This window comes from Equus asinus, chromosome 23 (assembly GCF_041296235.1).
Source record: "Equus asinus isolate D_3611 breed Donkey chromosome 23, EquAss-T2T_v2, whole genome shotgun sequence".
Taxonomy (NCBI): Eukaryota; Metazoa; Chordata; class Mammalia; order Perissodactyla; family Equidae; genus Equus; species Equus asinus.
In genome coordinates this window covers 21,978,447-22,002,431 of record NC_091812.1, presented here as the reverse complement: position 1 = coordinate 22,002,431, position 23,985 = coordinate 21,978,447, and the positions used below count along the sequence as shown (strand labels likewise).

Below are 23,985 nucleotides of genomic sequence, written 5' to 3'. Positions count from 1 at the left end.
AAGAGATCCAAGAGCAACATTTCCCCATGCCACTCACCTCAGGGCCTAAACGCCCCCACACTTCCAATTCCAAAACTTTCTGAGGCAACGAGAGGAAATTCTGGCTGTATCCTTCCAGAGGAACGCGTCCCACCCTGCAGCTGTATATAGTTCAGGATAGTGAGGGAGCAGATGGAAAGACAAGTTGAGCCAAGATCTGGACTTGAAGGTTTCTCTCATTTTGAAAAGGCCCGGAAGTTTTTAGAGTAAACTTTTTGTACTTTTTATGAAAAAGTAAAGTGTTTTAAGTACAGGACGTCTGAGTAAGGTCAAATACAGGACCCAAGATAAAACTGAGAAAGCCACTGTCAGGCCCCCTACAAGGGACTGGTCATCTTGCAGAAACCAAAAGAGGAAATCAGTCAGAGCTGACTTCCCTCCTTCCTTTCCCTGAGCATAAGCGCTGGCAACCCCAAACCCCCTCCCCCAAAGCACCACACAGAGAACACTACTCTGTCTTAGCAGAAGCATTTATTGAGGACGATCAGTATCCTTGGTTGTGCTAACCATGGTTCTCATCAGAGGATGTGTTCTCGTGAAAACTGCAATGCTTTCTCAACAAGGACTGAATGATTTCTTTGCGGACACTTTTTCCTCCCTGGAAGTGTTGGAGAAGCATTTCCTGTTTGAATAGAAGAGTCAGATCTCTGAACACAGTGCTTTCATTAGAGGTGAGGGTGGCCGGAGGGACGTGGCATACATCATGCATGCAGGTGGGTCTTGGATGGGGCACAGACTCGCTGTAGGGTGGGGAAGGGGGTTGACTCTGGCATAAATGCTGGTCCTTGAAGGCCACAACTTTCCAGGGCTGTCTGATCCTGTGTCTTTTGTGTCTAACCCTTGTACGAAAACTCTTGTCAGGAGGGACAGCATCTTGGCTGCAGGACGTGGTCCTTGCCCATTCCCCTGGCTGTGGGTCAGAGAGAGCCCCGTAGTTGGAGGGATGTCCCTCGTCAGGCTCTACCTGGGCCTGCAGTTCCCCCTGCTGCTGACTTAACTCTGCAGCCTCAGGCTCGTACCTACATGCCAGTTTCTCCTCTAGGATCTTCCCGATGGCTGCCATGAGCTCATGAGCTTCAGGAGGCCCACAGCTCACGAGAGCTGCACTTAGAGCTGGGTCTCGGAGCGGTGCAAAGGTTGACGTGAACTTGGCCTTTTGCTGGGGACTTTCCTGCCCTGTGATTTTTTTCTTGGAATTAATCCACTGAAAAAACTGCCTCATTTTTTTTCTGAAGTAACTTTCAGGAGGAAACTGTTCATTCTGTGACAGATACGGGGAAGTGCCCTCTAATTCTCTGTCCTCAGTAGAGTGGCTCTTCTTTCTGGCTTTAGACGTCCCAACTCCTGAATCCTCGCTTTCACATTCTCCTGCTCTGGAGTCCAGAGGTCTCACTGTCTTTGCAGCTGGTGGGAAATTCCTATCCTGGCATTTCCATGAGACAAGCTTAGAGGCCCAGGGTTCCCGCCAATCCCCATTGTCCTCCAAGTGGACTTGCAGCACCTGGGAAGCTCCCATGTCCCCACTGGAGACGCTCTGGGGCTGAGTCAGTGAGGAGTCGGAAGGCAAGCTATCTGAAGTAAGGGATATGTCAGCGGGAGAGCCTTTAGGCTGGCTATGTTCCTTGCCCTTCAATTGAAACTTCCGCTCGGTAAGGAGCTGTTTTTTAATGTCTGATGGTTTGGAATCTTGGGGAACTGGTATTTTTGGTGAGGGACAGTCACTGGTCAGGGTAGTTTCTACTTTGCTCACATTGATATTTACCATTTGGGAGCTTCCCAACTTGTTGGTTGTCAAGATGTCACAAGATTGTGATGTAAGAACGCACAGCTCCTCAGCCTTGAATATCTCCCTGAAGTTCATGGTGGACGTGGAAAAATGTTTTCAATTCTTCTCCACCATCTTTTGGCCCTGAATCACGTCCTCTCTATCACTGGAGCTCACATTCTCATCCCTTGGCACCTGTCCAGCCCCAGCTTGCCTTGTGGGCACCTCTCGGCTGCATCTGTTATTGTCTGGTGCAGTCTTCCTCTGACTCACTTTGTCTGTAAAGCTGTGTGTGAGGATCTCTGAAGTCTGTCTGCCATGCTCGATTGCCTGGATGTCCTTGGCAAGCTCCTGGTCGATATCAGAGTGGGATGGTTTTAGGGCCCCCTGTCCTTCGTTGCCCACAGATGAGGTAGCAGGGAGTGGAAGATCCAGGATGGGGAGTGAATTCGTTGTTTTCACCTTATTTCCCTGAAAACTTTTAGAGCTTCCCTCAAGGAGCTTGGAAACCTCAGCTTTGGAATCCACCCCAGAAATATAGCTGGCTGAGGAGAGAAAGTCAAGTTGGGGAAGAGGCCGTATTTTGGCTTCTCTCAACTTATAGGATTTTATGGATTCAAGAACTTTGAGGCGTAGGCCCCACCTCTGACTCACGCGAAACCTTATAATATGGGCTTCTAGCACCTGTTGGGTGTTGGGATCCAGAAAAGAAAGCTCTGGAGTGGTCATCTGGGGGTGGACCCCACCTACTGTTATGTTTTTCAAATGTCTGTTTTCCATATTGTTCTGGGAACTCCCAGAAGGAGGAGATGGGTTGTGCCCAGCCAGCCATGAATGCCACACCCCGAGGGGGACCCTCCCCGCAGTGATCTGCCAAAACTTCTGGCTTAGATGTAATCTAAGAATGGTTTTCACTTCATTCCGGTCTGTGTCCTTCCTTGAGCCATTTAAGAGTTCATTCCCTGAGTAATTCCTGGAGTGACAGACACAGCTACTTTTTGTCTCTGAGGCAGCCCTCAGACTCTTTAGTAGGTAGCATTCTGAGACCCTTTGAGGACTATCTTCTGGTCTCTTCTCTAGGATATATCCAAGATTCCTCTTCACGTCCTGCCTCAGTTGAAACTTTGTTGAGATCGTCTCATGGAAGCTTCCTGGGAAACTCAATTCAGTCTCTGCTAGATCCTTGCTACTCTGGCCCTGAAGCTGACGGAGCTGTGAGTGAGCATGTCTGCCTTTTTGCCGAGATGTTTCTGTGCATTTACACAGAGACTCTAGATTTCTACTGGCATGGAGGCAGCGGTGTGAGAATAGCCTCCTTGGAATGTGGAGCTCGATTTTATCCTGGGGTTCACTGGTGATATGAACATGGCCAGGAAGGGCAGAGACTGGTACATAGGCATGGGAGGACTGGCTGACCAAAGGAGCGGTGAGAGCTCGAGGACAAGTGGCTTCTTGAGATTTTTGGAATGCAGGGACTAAACCCCACAGACCTTCTTGTTGCTTCTGCAACATGTGCCATTTCAGGTGTTGATTTTCAGTTGAGCTATGAGAGTCTGACTGAATCTGGGATCTATGGAAAGACACTCCATGGTCCCTAATCTGGGATGGAGAAGAAGATGGTAGGATTGAGAGTGGGGATTGAAGGTGGGCATGGGGCCGGACCTGAGTGAAAGGTGGGGGCTGGGATTGGGGGTTGGTCTGAGAGAAGGGTTGCGGATGTACATCGGGGAGGGGAGGAGGGTGAGAATGGGGAAGTGGTGGAGATTCTTGATCCCACATCTTGACTGCAGAAGCCTTACAGATTCCATTGAATAAGACAAAATGAGACCCTAGTGGGGCACTACTACTAGAAACCAGGAGAGTGGCCACCAGGGACTCACTGTGCAGAGAGGGAAGACCCCAAAAGAGCTGGGTATATTTCTGCTGCAAGTTTTCTCCCAAAGTCTTGACATACAGTAGCTGTTGACAAATGCTCAGCTGCTGTGGTTTGCCTGTGATGTCCCAGCCAGTTTTGGGGGCTGTGGTGTCTTGTACATCAAGTGGCTGCAATGAATTCCCTGAAGACATCCGTTGGTTTTCTGAGCACATTTGTTTTGAAAATAGTCCTTGCTCCTTTTCTTTCTTCTCTAAAATCTGGAAATCCATTCTCTTTTTTATTTGTCTTGCCAAGAATGCCTGGCCGTTAAGGCCAAGGAAAGAATGGCTGCTGGCCTCCATGCGATTGGTAGCAGAGTCTCCCCAGAGACAGGTCTCTGGTAGACGGAGGGAAACTGGCTCTCGTTGAAAATCAGAGTGTGATAATGTGGGGAGGAACATGTTCTTGGCAGGAGCCTGACAACAAGAGAATTCTGAAATGGACAGACTTGAATGGTCAGTGCCTCTGACTGTTGGGACATAAGTGGACAACCCACCAGGGCTATCTGGAGATGAGTTCTCTGGAACAGACTTCAATAAGATGGAAACTAGATCGAGTCACGGTTAAAGGGTGGTCTGTCGGTGGTGAGACAGACAGGCTTGGTGGTGCGTGATGACAAGCTAGTGAATCATTGGGATTGATTATCTGGGACAAATTTGGTAAGGGGTTAATATCTTGGGAAAGGGTGCGGTCAAGAGAGAAGATCGTATTCAGAGACAGAGTGGCCTCTGGTTGGAGAATAGGACCCGTTGCCTGGGTGTCATGTGGTGGGAGAGGGGGAAGGGCAAGGGGTCGGGGTGGGCAATGGTCTGCTGGGAATTTGGACTCCAAGGGAGGAGAAGGCTCTGGTGGCATAGAGTGACCCGGTGGTGAGGGTGAAAGAAAGTCAGCTAAGGGTGTCGTCGGGTTAGGTGAGAGAACGGAGGGGGGGCGGTGGGGAAGGGTCAGGTGGAGGGGATGGTGTTAGGTCTCCTGGAGGGACTTCTGAGAAGGCAGAGGACAGAGTGAATGATGACTCAGTCCCAGAAGCTGTGGAAGCCAGAGAGGACACAGAGGCAGTATCATCTTCCAGGTCCTCCAGGAACAGCAGCCGATTGACCTCCACGGGTGTGCTATTACACACCTCACAGGAGGGGTCTGGACATAGCAGTTGACGAAAGCAGATGGTATCGCGATGCTGGCCCCGGGGACTGAAGGAGACAGGAGATACATAGCCGCAGCCAGGACCAGAACAAATATATGGGGCCCTGGCAGGTCTGACAGAGGTAGCGGCACCCATTGCATACTGTCCTTTCACATCCCCCCACTTCCTTGAGCTCACAATCTATGTTGTTTCCTTCTCCCCAAGACTTTCACAATCTGGATTTCAAAATCTGAGGATTTTCCCTCCCTTATCAATCTCACGTTTCACTGAGGCCCTAGAAATTCTTAGACCCTGCTAAGAAGCGGGATACAGGAAAGAAGGATTGTGTTTAGTCACCTTTGCAGCAGAGAAAGCACCTTCCTTGCCTCCTCTGCTTCGCTCTGGCAAGCTCTCCAACCTGGGAATCCAGGAAAGTGATGAAGACAGAAGCAAAGAGGTCTTTTAGGAGGCAGAGTAGAATGTCCCTGATGGTACCCTTGGTAGATTGGACTTGGAGAGCTCCAAGAATGAGGATTCAAGATCGCACGGTTAATGATAATAATAAAGCTCACGTATGTATGTTGCTTTATCATTCCCAAAGGGCTTTCATTCCTCTATGTATGTCATCCCATGTGAGGCTCAAAAACACCATGTGAGGAACATAGGTCACTGGTTACTTCAAGGAAGAATCTGATCATCCAGGAAGTCAAAGTCCTTTCACAAGGTCAGGAGACAGAAGTTCTGACTCTTGACATCTCATATGGCCACTTCTTGGGCCACGCCCATTGCCCAGGTCCATCACTGCTTCATGCCCAGATGTGGGCAGAGCAGGAATCTGAGAAATGTTTCAGGTTCTGACTGCTTTCCCAGGAGCCTCTCCTCTGAGGGCTCTGTTTTCTGAGAGGGACTGTATCTAGCGACTGACATCCTCAGAGACCATGGACCTGGGACCTCATGGAAAGGACAGGAAGGGTCACCCTTGGAGAGCTCAGGTGGGATAGGTAGAACCTTACCACTTGGTGTTCCACCTTTTCTTCTCCTCTTGGCTCTGCCCTGACACTGAGAACAAAAAGAAAAGAATGAGGGGCTGGGACTCATTGGTCTCACTTCTCTGTTTAGGAAAGTCAGATATTTGTTATCCAAGAATAATACGACTCTCTATTTTAATTCCTATAATTTTGCGTTCCTTCCTTTTATTAATTTTTAAAGGTGATAAAATACTTTCAGTTTTTCCTTCTTTGAAAACCTCGAAGGAGGATTTTTGGCTATGAGGTCCACACTTGATATTCTCAGTCAGAAGTCCTCTGCTCAAGGAGGGCATAGACTCTGAGGCCCACAGTCACATCTGTGCTTCCTCAGATAGGCCCCTGTATCCTGGGACAGAGCTCTTGCTCCAGCATCTGCTCAGAGACTCAGCTCTGTTCTCCTGATCTGCCCAACACGAAGGAAGGCTTGGCAAGTGGCACCTGACATGGCAAGATGACTCATGATCAAGTGCTGGGAACGGTGTTCTCCTACACAGATCTGAAACGCTAAATAACTGAATCAAGGACTGCAGAATCACTGTTTGGGATTTTTTATTTGGGAACCTACCAGCACACCCAGATAGTCTGTGAGCTTTAAATGGAATCCTTAGTCCTCCCTGAAGCCCTAGTTCTGCCTGTTCTCTTCCCCTAAGAGAGCAATGGTCTGTCCTCTCCTCAGACTTCCCATTTTAGGTGTCTCTCTGACCCAGCCAAACTCATTTAAAAATGTGAGAAAGGGAACAGGAAAATAAAGAATTATTCTTTGAGGAGTGACTTTTGGTTCCAGCTCCAACACTTAAAGAGCTTGGGAGTCTTTACTACGGTCTTTAGGAGAAGCAGAAGCTGAGCAAACTGAAAATCAATGGCTTTTCTTGAAGTCACGAGAGAATTGAGGTTGCAGGGCAAACTACTACCCAAGATCTTCAGAGAGGGTGAATGCAGAGAATCACAGTTAAGATCAGCTTACCTGGAGCAGAAGCCACTAGAGCCATAAACTGGTAGAAACACGTAAAAGACACTGACAAATTGCTGAGGCTGCGTGTGGGCTAGCATGAAAGTGAGAAACTCCTGGAGGACCATTTAAGGGGAGGCCCCACCTACTCGTGAGTTTTACTTCCGGGAACCCTACCAAGTTCTCACAGTGAAGAACCATGAAGAAACTCTGATGTTGGTGGCACGGGAGGGTGGGGGAGAAAGGTTACCATTTTGAAAGGATTTTGAAATATCCCCTGAGTGTGCTCCGTAATAGAAGCCTCCTCAGCAGGGGAAAAGACTACCAAGCCTTATCCCACGTGGGTGAAGGGCAATTACCCAACTGCAGCCCCCTGTAGCCTTCCTGTCTCATCTAAAGAGTTCAAAGAAAAGAAAAAAAAGAAGCTTAGAAACACTTGTGAACGTCACAACCCAGGGACACAGGCCCACTAAAAGATCTAATTATATCCCCTCCCTTAACACCTTCCCACCGCATCCCCAGGGCTGCAGTAGAGTGATGGGATCATAGCTGAAAGAGTTGCAAGGCATAGGCTCTGTTTAAGGAGGAGACTTAGGGGAACGTAAAGACACAAGAAACACAAAAACAAGGACACTACAGGAAATTGAAGCCTCTGACATGCACAGCTACGGTAAATATTTAAACACAGCCCAACACCTAGCCAGATGAGCATAGAACTTCACACTAGTTCCTATTTCCTAATACAGCATGTCTGGCTTTCAACCAAAAATTGCAAGGCATGCTAAAAGGCAAGAAAAAAACGTCTAAACAGACAAAGCAAGCATCAGATCCACATTCACATTGACACAGGTTTTGGAATTATCACACATAGAATCCAAAATAACCATGATTAGTATGTTAAGGGCTCTGATGGAAAAAATAGATGGCACACAAGAACAGATGAGGAATGTCAACAGACAGAGGGAAATTCTAAGAAAGAATCAAAAGGGAATGTTAGAAACCAAAAACACTGTACAAGAAATGGAGAAGGCCTGTGATTGGCTCATCTGTAGATTGCATACGGCCAAGGAAGGAATATGTGAGTTTGAATATATGTCAATAGAAACTTTGCAAACTGAAATGCACAGAGAAAAAGAAAAAAAATTTTAAAGCCCAGAATATCCAAGAAGTGTGAGACAGTTTCAAAATATGTAGCATGTGTAATTGGCATACCAGAAGGAGAAAGGAGAAAGAACAGAGTAGAAAAATATTTGAAGTACTAATGGCCAAGGATTTTCCAAAATTAATGACAGGTTAACCATAGATTGTAGAAACTCAGGAAAGACCCCAACAAGATAAATACTAAAAAAGTCTATACTTGGACATATCGTCTTCAAACTGTAGGAAACCAAAAGATAAATCTTGAAAGAATCCAGAGGAAAATAAACACCCTACATCTAGAGGAACAAGGATGAGAATTGCGGGATTCTCATCATAAACCATGCAAGCAAGAAGAGAGTGGAGTGAAATATTTAAAGTGTTGAAAGAAGAAGAAATACCACCCACCTAGAATTTTGTATCTAGTGAGATTATCATTCAAACGTGAAGGAGAAATAAAACCTTTCTCAGACAAACAAAAAGTGAGGGAATTCATCAGCAGCAGAGCTGCTCTGCAATGAATATTTTTTGAAAGTTCCTCAGGGAGAAGGAAAATGATAACTTGGATCTTCATTAAAAAGAGGAATAGAAGGAATAAATTAGGGTAAAATGAAACTTTTATTTTTCTTATTCTCAACTGAGCTAATAATAATAGTGACAATGTATTGGGTGATTATAGCATATGGATAAGTGAAAGGAATGAAAGCAATGTCACAGAGGACTTACATTAGTTACAAACGTATATTACAAACTCTACAGCAACCACTGAAATTTTTTTTAAAGAACAATTGATATAGTAAGAGATGAGAGAAAATGGAATCATATAAAATGCTTGTCTAAAACCAGAAAACGCAGAAAAAGAGAAGAAAATAGAATAGATATAATGAATAGTAAACAGTTATAGACATTGTAGATATGAGTCCTACCGTATTTTTAAAAAATCACTAAATATAAATGGTGTAAATTCACCAATTAAAAAACTGAGACCGTCAGTGGATTAAAAAAACAAGACCCAATTAAATGTTGTATACAAAATGCCCACTTTAAAAATAAAGATACAGATAGATTAAAAATAAAGACAGAGAAAAATGTACCATGCTAACACTAACCAAAAGAAAACAGGAGTAACTATATTAATTTCAGACAAAGCAGACTTCAGAACAAGGAAAACTCTCAGGGATAAAGAGGGGTATTACATAACCATAAAGGGTCCGTGCTCCAGCAAGACACACAGTCCAACATGTATACATCTAACAACATAGTGTCAAAATATGAGGCAAAAACTGGTAGAACTGCAAAGAGAAATAGTTGAATCCATTGTTATGTTTGGAGATTTCACCCTCTCTCTCAGGAATGGACAGATTCAGCAGGCAGAAAATCAGTATAGATGCAGTTGACCTGAACAGCACCATCAGTCGACGTGATCTAATTGACATTTTCTAGAGTACTTCATCCGATAATACACATTCTTCTCAAACTCTCATGGAACATTCACCAAGATAGACCAAGTTCTTGGCCACAAAACACACTTTAACAAAAATAAATAGAGATTGTACAAAGTATGTTTTCAGACCATAATGGAATTAAACTAGGAATCGATTACAGAAGGATAGCTGGAAATCCTAAAATGTTTGGAGATTAAACAACACGCTACTAAACACATTGGTCAAGGAAGAAGTCTCAAAGTATTTTAAACTAAATGAAATTTAAAATAGAACTTATTAAAGTTTATAAGGTATAGCAAAAGCAGTACTTAGGGGGAAATTGATAGCATTGAATGCATCTATTTGAAAAGAAAGATTTGATATTTCTGAGGGACCTGATTTACTTACCTGATTGATGTCTCTCTCTTTCCGAAATATTGGGAAACCTGGACTCCTCATTAGGTAGCACAGTGACAGAAGAAGGAGCCCCACCCCACACAGGAAGGGAGGGATGGGAATACCTAGGAACTCAAGCTGGAGCTCAGCCATGGTGCATTAACATTCCTCAGACAAAGAGGGTGATCTGCATCACCAGAAGTGCACTGCCACCTCAGGCACCTGGGGATTAAGAGTGCACATTGTAGACTAGGGTTCCAGGCCCACATCACAGAGCTTTAGCATAGACACCAAAGGTTCTTGAAGGTCGGGGAGGGGAAAACACAGAAGTGATGAACCCACAGCCCTTCCCCCACCATCCAGGCCGGCAAATCAGTCCACCCCTCTGAGGCCCTTTAGATACTTCCAACTTACCTTCCAACTCCACATATTCACCATAGCATATATTTCACCTTGGTGAAATTTTCTATTTATTCTGTTACCCAGCTATTACCTAAGAGCCTTTTATTGCTTGGTGATCTCCTTTTGGACCCCCACGTCATCTTTGAAAGTCGGTCCTGTGCCCAGGGATTTGCATCCCCAAGATCTGCTCGGCCTTCAACTAAAACTTCCCCTCATCCATGATGTGTTTTTACCTGTATGAAACCAGAAATACACTCAGCAGCAGCCGCGCCTCCCATTATCTCCTCAAAAGAATCCACTATCACCAAAAAGCATGAGAGAACAGAGTAGCCTGTATCAACCAACAGAAAGCCTGAGAAAGAGGGCCACAAGGGCGTGGCACATCCGTGGACCCAGGGCAAACAACTTGAAAATGTTTGGTAGTCCTTCTTTTCCCCAAATCCCTCTTAGGCTAGTCAGCCTCTAAAGGTTCTCAAATCTGGCCCCCTCCACCCATACGGTGTCTCGCCCTGCTGCTCCCTCTTTTTCTCTGCCAAATCCCCTCCTCCCAGCAAAATTTTAAACTTTTCCATTATTTTACAGAGCAATTGTGCTGGACCATGACCTGCAGGGTCAAACTCATCTTGATTTAGGGACTAGGCTTCTCTTTAGCATAACTTCTAGTGAGCACAGTTGTAATCATATTTGACAGTACCTTTAGATTTTTTTTTGAATCACACCTATGGTTACTTCTTCCATGAAAGGTTTTATGATTTTTTCCCCATCTACTTTCTATCTTTTCCCCAAAATTCCCATTGACATCTCTGTACCTTTTCAAACAATAATGTCATGTTTGTTGATGGTGTATATATATTTATTTCATCTCCCCCCATGCTAGCTAGTCATTTAATAGTTATAACTTTTACAGCTTCATTGTTCAGTGCTAAACTGCTGGAATGAAGCCCTGTGTCGTGTCCTCCCTTTGCGTGCCCGCATTCCCTCGCTGAGTCTGATGAATCTATCTTGGCTGCAGACACCCAATCCTTTCCCTCCCATGTGAGAGGGTTTACCAGTAATGACAGCTCCTTTCTCTCCCTGTCTTCTCCCTCATCCACAGCTTCACCATCGTCTCTACCCAAAAGGAAGGTACGCTTCAAGCCCACCCCTCTCATGTACCCTCCCTCGACTGCAGGAGGTCTCTGTTCAGACAAATCCCTCTATGTATCTTTGCTTCTCTGGCATTGTTTTCTTTATGGCAAGTCTGGTCCTGACTGCCCCTAAGGTCCCCAGGACTCATGATTGTAAAATCATCCTTTAAAGTCTGAGCAAGATAAGCTAAAACCAACAATAGTTTCAGGTGGGGCCGGCCCCATGGTCGAGTGGTTAAGTTTGCACACTCCGCTTTGGTGGCCCAGCGTTTCGCCGGTTTGGATCCTGGGTGTGGACATGGCACATTCATGGACATTCATGTGTGCGTGTGTGTGTGTGTGTGTGTGTGTGTGTGTGTGTGCTGATATAGAGAGAAAGGGGAGGGAGGGAGCGGAGACAGAGACAAAGTGGAGAGATATCGAAAATGGGTCAAAATACTAATGGGTACACCTGGATAAAAGGGTATATGGTTGTTTACCATCCATGCAACTTTTCCACAAGTTTATCTTTAAATACATACATTTTAAAAATGGACCGTTGGCTGTTGTCCCAAATTTTGCCTAACCTTTGAGATTTCTGGCTTTGATTCCCGCAGCTGCCATCGCTAGCGTACCCAGACCCCAGAAGTGTGCAATGGTGACTTTAAAACAGTTGTCGCAGGTTCTGTCCCAGGCAAGGAACCCTGGATCCTCTTTGCACATTTAAAGTGTGCTAACATTTCAACAGGGTTTCACAAAATACTGGAAAAGAGCATCCCCCCCCCAAATTTTTTGGTTTTTTTAATTATACATAATATAAAACAAAAACCAAAGGAAAGAACAAAATATTCAACATGTGTACAGCATGAAACCCTTAATTTCCTCCTTATCTGGTGCCACTGGGTCGTCCGTCTTCTGGGGTTTTGTGGTGTGAGTTGGTTTGCTGGCACTTGCCTCTGCTCTGCTAGTCAGTTACTGTAACTCCCGCACCGGATTTCCGTCTTCAAAAAACGTGTTGACATCTTTTGTCATATCTTCTCCCCTTCTTGTCATCCTCAAGGGCCTTATTCTTTTTAAATCCTTTACTTGTTTTAGCAGCTTTATTGAAATATAGTTCACCTACTATACAACTTACCCATTTAAAGTGCATAATTTCATGATTTTTAGTACATTCACAGGTGGGTAACCATCACCACAGTCAATTTTAAAACATTTTCATGACTTCAAAAAGAAACTTCATAACCTTTAGCTGTCATGCCCCTGTCCTCTCATGCCCCCAGCCCTAAGCAACCACTAGTCTACTTCCTCTCACTCTAGATTTCCCTGTTCTGGACATTTCGTATGAATGGAATCATATGAGGTTATTTGTGACTGGCCTCTTTCACTTTTGCGTAATGTTGTCAGGGTTTGTGCATATTGTAGCATGTATCAGTACTTTTTATTGCCAAAAAATATTACCTTGTGTGGATATACCGTAATTTATTTACCCATTCATCAGTTGATGGACGTTTAGGTTGTTTCCGTCTTTTGACCGTTATGAATAATACTGCTGTGGACATTTCTGTACAAGTTTTTGTGTGGACATATGTTTTCATTTCTCTTGAGTGTATAGCTAGAAGTGGAATTTCTAGGTAATATGGTAATTCTGTGTTTAACTTTTGAGGAACTGCCAGACGGTTTTCCAAAACAGCTGCACCATTTTTCATACCCACCAGCAGCATAGAAGGGTTTCAGTTTCTCGGCCTTCTAACACTTGCTATTATCTAACTTTTTGATTCTAGCCATCCTGTGTGTGCAGTGCTATCTCACAGTGGTTTTGATTTGCATTTCCCTGGTGACTAATGATGTGGAGCATCTTTTCATGTAATATTTTACTTTTGGGGAGGGAGAGGAGATAAAAAAGTGTTTGATCTCCTGTGTTTAACTCATCATACAGTAGCTCGTTTTAAATGTATTACAGGAAAAAAACTTTCTTCTAAATCTTTGAAAACACTTGCATGGTGATGTGAAGTCCTTATCACATGTGCAGTTTTCTCCTTCTGTGCTCTCTACGTGCTGCAGTCACTGTGTGACTGAGGGACCGCAACACCGTGCACTGCATTTGCTTGGGAAGATTCCTTTCTGCGTGGGGTGGAGGGAGGAGTTAACTCAGTGACTTCTCAGGCTTGACTACAGGGCTGAGCAGAACTGATGGCCAGAGCATCTAAAGCTCAGTGCGTTTCCTCCCCATGGCTCTGTCCATCTGTTTTGGGTCAGTGAGCTCCACAGGTAGTAAATGTCAAAGAAACGTGAGAGCTGTGACATGGGCACAAAGCATACGTCTGAGAGACGGATGGCAGGATGTTCCCATGGGCTTTTGCCCCTTAACCATAGTGTAGGAGACGGGCCGTATCACACGTGCCAGATGATGACTGTGAAAGTGGGGTGAGGGGTACATGGGAAGTTCCACTGCTCTTGTGCATGTTTAAACATTTCTGTAATAGAAAGCTTAAAATAATGAAAGAAGCTGGGTGCCTCCTAAAGAGAGGGAGGGGACGAGAGGATACCTGGCAAGGGGGCTCAGTCCGTCAAGACGAGGGTTTAGCTCTCTCAATAGGGACATTTCAGGAAGTGTAATCATTGAGGTTAGGAAGGAAACCTCTTTTCATATAACAGGAAAGAAGGAAAGGAGGAACAGGAAAAGGTTTTTGTGAAGCTTTATTGACGGAAAGTTCCTGTCTCATGACTTCTAGTTCCTCTGTGATCAGTGGTCCAGCACATCTACTGAGCAAATGGAGACAGCCTAAATTTGAGGAAAGTGAAGGAGATTTGAAATAAATTTGAGTGTCCCTGGAGAGAGAATGGACTAAGGAAACAGCGGCCTAAGCTCCATTTGTTTTGTTCTCATGTTAGTAAGCATGGGATAATTCTTTGTGGAATGAGTGAGTGATTTCCAGCTAGTGCTGGGGCCGAATTTACTGTGGCATCGGTAGACTCCATTGTGAGATTTAATCCAATAGTGATCAATTAGTTATAGGAAGGCATTTCTGGGAAAGGCAGAGAGATGGGATTTTGCCAGACAGGAAGGATTAAAAGGGATTGGATGGGGCCCATTAGTAGCGGAGCTTTTTAAATGTTGGTTACCTGACAGACCACCAAGTCTACCCGGGAGAGGGAGGAAATGTAAACAAGAGCTTGACGGACAGACAAGGAGTAAGTGGGAAAATGAACGGCCTGGAGCGGAAAAGTTAACAAGGGGCATATGAATCAGAAGAATGAGAGACGAGGCCAAAGGGTGGAATGTCCGACTGTAATAATCTGGATGGCTGAAGTGTTCCTGGTGATAAGCTCTGGAGTGTGGCAGTAACTACACTGGAATGGACGTAAAGGACCCTAAGATGAGATGATGTAGAAACTGAGAGGCTGGTCTTTGGCTGGTCTATCCACATCGATGGTAGAGCCCTCCGTGGCCTCCTCACCTCTTCAAGTGTCCTGCCCTGGGCCCCAGCCCCCTCCCAGGACCTCCACAGAATCTGCATTCTTTCTTTGACCTCAAGTTTCAGACATTGTGGGTTCAATGGCATAACTCTGGACAAGAAGATACAAGTGTGGAGTGAGAGAGGCTGTAGTGGACACCGGTTTTGTTTTTGGTTTTTGTTTTAACACCTAGCATTCACAAGTCTTTCTGGGAAAACTACCTCCAGTGCCCTCTGGGATACTCACCCCATTTGTGTAGTGTGTGTGTGCGTGCGTGCGTGCGTGCGTGCGTGTTCGGTTTTGTTACAATAGTTACCATTATACTTGTATCTTTTCTAATGTCCTCAAATTCCTTTCCCTTACTCGGAGTCTTATTTCGTTTGTCACCTATATCTTGACCCCCTCTTATTACTTATAGAACAATCATTTTATTCTATTTTTCCCTTTTTCTCCTCCCTTCCATTTTTAAAATCATGTTTTTAGAAAACTAAATTGGTATTTTATTTTTCCACCCTTGTAACCATCTTTATTTTACTTAGACATCTACAACTTAATGTATTTAACGCTCACCATCATAATGCTTTCAGAATTTTGCCCCAGTTGACACTCAGCCAATTTTTGAGTCCCAGTCTGTCTAAGTGGAGTTGCCTTTCCTCCAAACCCCTATTGTAAGGGTGGGTATGTGTGCAGTCCATGGTGAGACCCCCGTATATCTGTAACCTGGTGCATAGTCTGGGACTCACCTCTGGTTCCTGAGCTGCAGGTGTTCTGGGGGAGACCAACCATGGCTCCACCAAGGCCGTGAATATCAGAGGCGGCACTTCCATCCTGATAGGTGAACTGTACACACTAAGGGCAAGATCTGGTATATTCCTATTAAGCATAGATGGAAGGAAGGCAGCAAGATCACCTTCCCCAAAGAGGGGGATGCCATGCCTGATGACCTCCCTGCAGATATTGTTTAGTATTCAAAGAACAGCCCAGTGCCTTTTTGGAATAAGGCATCAGTGTGCTGTGCAGTGCCTGGATCAGCCTCAAGGTGGTGATGCCTGGATCAGATTGAGGAGGGGGGTGGGGGGAACAGGACAGGGTCACCATATGGATGATGAGGCATAAAGCTTTGTTCTACCGGCAAGGTCCTTCTTTCCCCCTCTTCATTTTTTCTTCCCTCCTCGCTTACTCCAAGTCATCTTTTCCTTACTCTCAGCTTTATTTTATCCTGGGAGGTAGGTGGCTACCTGGTCAACATTGTTACTACTGGCAGCTGAGTGATGCTTCTGCTCTGCAACAAAACATCATTTGGCAGTCTGAAGAAATACCTACAGAGGGGAACCACTTCCCCCAGGTGCCTTTCCAGTAGGGAAACCTCAGTGTAAAGTTTAAAGTATTCTTCCCTAACACATTAATATGACTCACATGACAGATTCTTAAGGGGTGTCTGTGCTGTTCCTAGCCCCTCCCCCACCAGCCCAGGATCCACTGCAGCAATACCCTCCCCCACCCCCCAAATCCCATTCAGGGTTCACCCACCTGTGGGGCCCTCTGGTCACTGACCTCTAAATCATGATGAAGCCACTGTTTTTTCTTCATTGTTGTTTTATGAATTGCATACCTATTCTTGACCCTCTTCGGATAGAGAACACCTGTCTTCCCTACTCTCTGAAGGATGTAAAACATTCAGTGAGCGGGAGGTGTGGGCTGCTCTACACTTTCGTTAAGGCTAAGCGAAGAGGCAGGAGGCAGAGCCCACCTCCTCAAACTGCATCAGGGAGGAAATGGGCTTTTGGGGGCACGTGATATCTCTTTGTCAACAAGAGCTCCAGAGCACTGGTGACCTTTTAGAAGCCAGAGGAAGCAATCAGTAAGAGCTGAACTCACTCCTCCTTTTCCCTAAGCACAAGCCCTGAGTTACCTGAAACCCGTGCCCCCAACACAGGACACAGAATAGACATCACTGTTATTAGAGAATCATTTATTGGGGGGAGAATTAATATTCTCCACAAGAAGGAATTATTTTGCGGTGGGAAATTTTCCGCTCTCGAAACGCTGGAAAAGCGTTTTCTGTTGACATAGAGACGGATCCCTAAACATAGTGCCTTTAGCAGTGGTGAGAACAGCTGGAGGCCCCTGGGCCGGCTTGACGCCTGCAGCTGGAGCTTGGATGGGCCACATGCTCCCTGCGGGGCACAGATAAGGGACGCTTCTGATCCAAGAGCTGATCTTTAAATGCCATGACTTTCTGAGGGTGTCTGTTCTGGTCTCTGATCCGTCTAGAACACGTAGGATAATTCTGGCCAGCAAAGACAACTTCTACGTGGTGGCAGGACTTAGTGTTTGGCACTTTACAGGAGGGAGCCCTGTAGTTGGAAGGATGCCCCTGGACGGGCTCTGCCTGGGCCTGCTCTTCGGCCTTCTGCCGAGTTTTCACAAACTTCCTCAGGGAAGGAAGGGGCTCTTGAGGGCGGGTGACCTCTGCTGCACAACGCTGCCCCAGTTTCTCCACTGGGAACTTCCCAGGGACCGTCCTGGTCTTCTGAGCCGTGGTGGTCCCAGTAACGGCAGCTCTCCCTTTAACCAGGCCTCTGCTCTGTGCAGATGATATGGGGCTGCCCTTTTCCTGGGGATGTTCTTGGTTTTTGCCTTTTGTCCCAGGACGAAGCCATTGAAAAATGTGGTTCATCTTTTTTCTGAACAGACTTTCAGGAGGAGGCTGTGCCTTCTGTGATGAGGTGTGGGAAGACTTGCTCCCAAGCGTCCCCTCTGATGCTGTGATCTGAGTAGGGAAACTCTTTCTGGTAGGTTGGGATGTCCCCAACCCTGCATCCCCTCCACCAAGCTCCTCTTTGTTGGGGCCCGGAGGGCTCACTCTCATTGTAGCTGGTGGGAATTTCTTATCCTCGTACCTCTTTAGGTCTTTCTTAGGGACCCAAGGCTCCTGCCGCTGCTGCCTGCTGATCCCACTGTCCTCCAGATGGACATGCAGCACCTGGGAAGCTCCCATGTCCCCAGTGGAGACACCGTGGGCATGAGTCAGTGAGGCCTTGTAAGTCAAGCTCTCTGAGGCGGGGGACCTGTCAGTGTGTTGGCCTTGGACCTGGCTCTGATTCCTCTTCTCTAGTTTCGACTTTAATTCCCCCAACAGATGTTCCTTAAGATCCGATGACTTCGGGTCTTGGGGAACTTGTCTTTTTGGTGCAGGGCTTTCAATGGTCCCAGTAATTTCTATTTTACTGTGATTCTCACGTATCATTTGGGAGCTTCCTGGCTTGCTGGTTGTCAACACATTACCAGTTTTTGACTGCAGAGCGTTGAGCTCCTTGGCCCTGAATATGTCCCTGGCCGTGTTGTGCACGGAAAAGGGTTCCGACTTCATCTTTTTGTCCTGTCGCCCTGCTCTTCTATCACTGGGACTCACTCTCTCATCCTTTGTCTCATGTTTGGCACCAGCTTGCCTTGCAGGCAGCTCTGGGGGGCATCTGTTGCCTAGCTGAGTAAATTTCTGACTCGCTTTGCCTGTGGTGCCGCATGTGACAGGCAGATGAGTCTGCCTGGCACCCTTACTCCTCTGAACAACCTCTGCAATCTCTTGGTTGATACCAGAGGGTGATTGTCTCGGCACCCCTTGTCCCTGCCTGCCCATAGGTGAAGTAGCAGGGCAAAGACGATCCAGGACCAGGGCTGAATTTGTTGTTTCCGCTCTTTCTTGAAGAGCAGGTTTAGAGCTTCCTCTATGGGGCTCGAAGCCCTCGGATTTGGAGTCCACTTCCAAAGTTGGGTTATTTGAGGGGGCACAGTAGAAATAGGGCAAGGACTGGGATGCAGCATCTTCCAATTTAAACGCCTGTATGGATTCCAGGACCCTGCAGGGAAGGCCCCACTCCATCGTCATACGAAAGCTTTTAATATGGGTTTCCATCATCTGTTGGGCACTGGAATCAATGAAGCAAAGCTCCTGGAAGGTATTCAGGGAGGAGTCCCCACCCACTGAAGGTGGCAAACTCCTCTGTGTTATTTGGGTGCGGGATTTGTCAGAAAGCAGCAATGTCTGCTTGCTAGCATGCCATGAACTGCGCACCGTCCCAGGGAGCCGAGCCTCACTGATTTCCTCAAACTTCTTGCTCAAATGTGCTTTCAGGACATTTTCAAGTTGTTTCTGATCTAGACTTTCCTCCAAGGCCCTTGAATTTTTCCCTGACAGACTTGCCACGTGACTATTTAGGTCTTTCTCAGAGTCATATGCCGGATCCTTATCTGAAGAGCTCTCTGGGTCACTCAACAGATGAGCTTTTGGGCCGTTCTCTGGGCTATGCCCCTGATCCTTCCCCATCTCCTTCTCTCCCTGAAGCAGTTCTGAACCCCTGTCATGGAAGCTTTTGGATTGGCTCAATCCAACATTTAGATCTTTGTTCACCGAGATCCGTGAGAGTCCACGATTGCTCTCTGACTTAGCTATCTCTGAGAAATCTCTTGGAGGCATCATCAGTGACAGACACTCACAGATCCTGTGGGGCAGGCCCCACCGGTGTTGGATGAGCCTCTTTCGAAGGTGATGTTCCAGTTTCTTCCTCAGCTCATCACTGAGAGGAAACTCTACGGGAAGGGTGGAGAGGGAGGCATGGGCCTGGGAGGCCTGATGGTAAGGGAAGTTGGGAGCTGAAGAACAAAATTCTTCCTGAGATCTTCGGACTACAGAGGGGGAACCCCACAAACTTTGCTGTTGCTTCTGCAACACTTTCCATTCCAGTTGTTGAATTTCAGATGAGGTGAGAGACTCTGATTCATCCTGGGGTCTATGGTGACATACTCCACAGATCCTTCTCTGGGGTAGAGGACCAGATGGTAGGATTGGGAGTGGGGATTTAAGGTGGGCCTGGGACTTGACCTGAGTGAGAGGTAGGGGCTGGGATTGGGGCAGGGTTTGAGGCAAGGGTTGGGGCTGGATCTCAGGCAAGGATGGAGGTGGGCGATGGAGAGGTACTGGGGATTCTTGGCCCGTGGGGGCATTTGAGATGGTATTGAAAAGGAAGATTGTGGTGCAGTCACTTGAGTCACGGATAGCAGAGGGCAAGGACTCGCTGTGCAGAGATGGGAGACCCCAGAAGAGCTGCGTACATTTTTCCTGTAAATGGTCCTCCAAGATTTTAGGATATGGGGGCTGCTCATGCATGTGCAGCTCCTTTGGTTTGCCTGCACTGCTCCAAAAAGGAAGGGAGAATGCTGAGTCACACTCATCAGCATTTGACTCTAGCATTTTCCGCGAAGGATTTAGTGGGTAGTCTGGCCTAAGTTCTTTTGGAAAAGAACCCTTCTCCTTCTCCTTTTCCCTCCACATCAGGAAATCACTCCTCTTTTGGACTTGTCTCTCCAGGAGTGCCAGGACATGAGGGCTGAGAAATGAGAGGTTACCAGGCTCTATAAGGTTAGCTGTAGGGTGTCTCTCCAGAGAGGACTCTGAAGAATGGAGAGCAAGAAACTCTCGATTAAAAGCACATGGTGCCAAGGTGGAAGGTGCTAAGAACAAGTCTTTGGCACAAGCTTGCCACCAGGATAATTCTGAAATTGACAGGCTTGAATGGTCAGTGCCTCTGACTGTTGGGACATAAGTGGACAACCCACCAGGTCTATCTGGAGATGAGTTCTCTGGAACAGACTTCAATAAGATGGAAACCGATTTAGATCGAGTCGCAGTTAAAGGGTGGTCTGTCGGTGGTGAGACAGACAGGCTTGGTGGTGTGTGATGACAAGCCAGTGAATCAGTGGGATTGATTATCTGGGACAAATTTGGTAAGGGGTTAATATCCTGGGAAAGGGTGCGGTCAAGAGAGAAGATCGTATTCGGAGACAGAGTGGCCTCTGGTTGGAGAATAGGACCCGTTGCCTGGGTGTCATGTGCTGGGAGAGGGGGAAGGGCAAGGGGTCGGGGTGGGCAATGGTCTGCTGGGAATTTGGACTCCAAGGGAGGAGAAGGCTCTGGTGGCATAGAGTGACCCGGTGGTGAGGGTGAAAGAAAGCCAGCTAAGGATGTCGTCGGGTTAGGTGAGAGAACGGAGGGGGGCGGTGGGGAAGGGTCAGGTGGAGGGGATGGTGTTAGGTCTCCTGGAGGGACTTCTGAGAAGGCAGAGGACAGACTGAATGATGACTCAGTCCCAGAAGCTGTGGAAGCCAGAGAGGACACAGAGGCGGTATCATCTTCCAGGTCCTCCAGGAGCCGATTGATCTCAGCAGTTGTGCTATTACACACCTCACAGGAGGGGTCTGGGCATAATAGTTGACGAAAGCGGGTGGTATCGAGAGGCCGGCCTAGGGGCCTGCGGGAGACAGGAAGTAGAAAACTGTAGCCAGGACCAGAACAAGGAAAGGAGGACCTGCTGGCCTGTCAGGGGAGGGGCCACCTGAAGCCTGCTGCCCCTTCACAATGCCCCACGTCTATGACTTCACCATACACTCAGCAGCCCTCACCCCAAGGCCTTCATTCACATACCCGTTCCTAGGGCAAACCCCTCCCACGACTACTGCAGGCTGCACTGAATCCCTGGAGTTGCAGAGAACATGTTAAAGAGGGATCAGGAAAGAAAAGACCAGTCACCTTTTCAGAATAGAAATTAGCCTCCTTTTCTCCTCTCTTTCCCTCTGGTAATTTCTCCAACCTGGGAAACCAGAAGAGTGAATTAAACATGTAATAAAGTTAGAAGCATAGGTGTTACACAGGAGTCCCTTTATGGGAGACCCTTGGGATATTAACGGGATATTAACTCTGAAAGCCCCAAGAATCAGTAGATGTGGTCAAACGGTCAATGATAATGTTAATAAGGTTCACATGTGTTTGTTGCTTCATTTATAAAGCACTGTCACATACATTATCCCATGGGATGTTCAAAACCACCATGTGAGGAACATAGGTCAATGGTTACCTCAAAGAGGAGTCTGATCATCCAGGAAGTCAACGTAGTTTCACAAGGTCAGGAGACAGAAGTTCTGACTCTTGACGTCTCCCACGGCCACGCACTGGGCAACACCCATTGTCCAGGCCCATCACTGCTTCATGCCCAGAGCTGGGCAGAGCAGGAGTCTGAGAAATGTCTCGGGTTCTGACTACCTTCCCATGAGCCTTTCCTCTGAGGCCTCTCTTTTCTGAGAGGGACTCTGTCTAGCGACTGACATCCTCAGAGACCATGGACCTGGGACCTCATGGAGAGGACAGGAAGGGTCACCCTTGGAGAGCTCAGGTGGGATAGGTGGAACCTTACCACTTGATGTTCCACCTTTTCTTCTCCTCTTGGCTCTGCCCTGACGCTGAGAACAAAAAGCAAAGAATGAGGAGCGAGGACTTAGTTGGCTTGCTCCTCTCTCTAGGAAACTCAGATATTCATCCAAGATTCATGTCACTCTCTATTTTTATTGCTAGCACTTTGTGTTCTTTCCCTTTCTGAATTTCTAAAGGTGATAAGATACTTTCAATTTTTCCTTCTTTGAAAAACTCGAAGGAGGATTTTTGGCTAGAGTCCACACTTGATATTCTCAGTCAGAAGTCCTCTGCTCAAGGAGGGCATAGACTCTGAGGCCCACAGTCACATCTGTGCTTCCTCAGATAGGACCCTGTATCCTGGGACAGAGCTCACACTCCAGTGTCTGCTCAGAGGCTCAGCCCTGCTCTCCTGATCTGCCCAATACAAAGGACGGTTTGGTCGAACGACGCCCGACATGGGAACGTGACTCATGATCCAGTGTTGGGAACAGTGTTCTCCTACACAGATCCCAAACTCTCTAAATAACCTAATGCAGGGCCGTGAAGTCACTGATGGGATTTTATCCAGGAATCCTCCACCACACCCAGATGGTCTGTGAGTTTTAAATGGGAAACAGTCCCAGCTGAACCCCTAGTCCTGCCTGGCCTATTCCCCTAGAAGGATGATGTTCTATCCTCTATTCAGACTTGCCACCTTAGGAGTCTCTCTGGACCAACTCATTTAAAAATGGGGGACTAGAAATGGAAACAACAATAAAAAAATCCCTGTTGGTGGCTTGCCCAGGGATCCTTACCTTTTGGTAGATTTTGGTTTTCCAGAAGGTTGGTAAAGCTGGAATCCCCACCAGGAAGCACAGGAACAGAAGAAGCAAGCACAACCCACACACGATGGTGAGGTTGTGGTCGCTATCTAAGAATGTTGAGCAGATGCTCAAAAACAACTCAATATGGCTATTCAGAAATGAGAGAACATTCCATTGACTGAACTCCATTTTCTGAATCGCAAGGCTGCCTGAGGCAACTGAGCTCTGAGAGTGTCCGCACTTGCCTATAATCCCAGGCCTGCATCACAGAGCACTGAAGAGTCACAAAGGGTTTCAGAGGGTGGGGGAGGGGACATGCAGAGGGTGTGCCCATGGCCCCTTCCCTCCACCAGCCCAGCTGATCTCTCCATCCATCCTGGGCCCTCCAGGTCCCTCTGCCCTCCCCTGCCATCCTATTTTCCAACTCTGTCCGTTCATCATATCATACAATTACATTAATGAAATTTTCTGCCTGTTCCATCTGTACTCCAGATATTACCTGGGCCCCCTTTACTGGTTGGAGAGCTTGACTTTGGTTTCACCAATTCCACTGCCTCGAAAGTCTGAAATGCTCCCTGGAATTTTTGCTTGTACTCAGACATTTACACTCAGAATCATATATGTCCTCAAATCCGTCTTTCCTTTACAATGTTTTTGCCTTACGCGAACCCTGATATAGAACTTAAAGTTCTTCTTTACTCATTTAGTTTTGTGAATGTTGAATAACAAATTTTAGTTTTTTGCTTCAGTCAGCCTTTACCATCTTCAGCCAGTGGGGCTGACTCAAATAATTGAAATGAGTAATTCATTATTCAACATTCACAAGACTAAAATCAGTACAGGCATACATCACTTAATGAAAGGGAGATGTTTTGATAAATGCATCATTAGGCAATTTCATTGCTGTGTGAACATCACACAGTGTACTTACACAAACCTAGGTGGTAGAGCCTACTACACACCTAGGCCATGTGGTGCTACCCGTATGGGACCACTGTCATATACGTGGTCCATCAGTGACCGAAACATCGTTAATATTGTTATGTGGTGCGTGACTGTGGTGGATGACAATGACAAAATGGAGTACCATATTCAAGGCTTCTAAAATGTAGCTGGGAGGCCATTAAGGAAGTTAATCTCCAAGGTGAGAACCACTACTGTACTTAAAGCTCAGTTCTGAGCATATCACCCCTTTG

The 23,985-nt window shown here is 46.6% G+C and overlaps 1 protein-coding gene across 1 annotated transcript; it reads right to left on the bottom strand.

Annotated features, from left to right (window-relative positions):
- Nucleotides 1-541: 541 nt before the first annotated feature.
- Nucleotides 542-4,469, bottom strand: LOC139041758 (spermatogenesis-associated protein 31D1-like). The gene is made up of 2 exons (XM_070496092.1): nucleotides 1,958-4,469; nucleotides 542-1,906 (listed from the first exon to the last, which is right to left on the bottom strand). Exons 1-2 carry the CDS (start codon nucleotides 4,118-4,120, stop codon nucleotides 542-544), a joined length of 3,528 nt encoding a protein of 1,175 aa, XP_070352193.1. The 5' UTR covers nucleotides 4,121-4,469.
- Between the last annotated feature and the right edge of the window lie 19,516 nt (nucleotides 4,470-23,985).

Excerpts from the sequence above, each read along its gene's own strand:
- LOC139041758 (XM_070496092.1), bottom strand. The coding sequence starts at position 4,120 with ATGTTCCTCCCCACATTATCACACTCTGATTTTCAACGAGAGCCAGTT. Across the intron at positions 1,907-1,957 it reads GCTCCAGTGATAGAGAGGAC|TCCACCATGAACTTCAGGGA; the intron begins GTGATTCAGGGC and ends CATTTTTCCACG.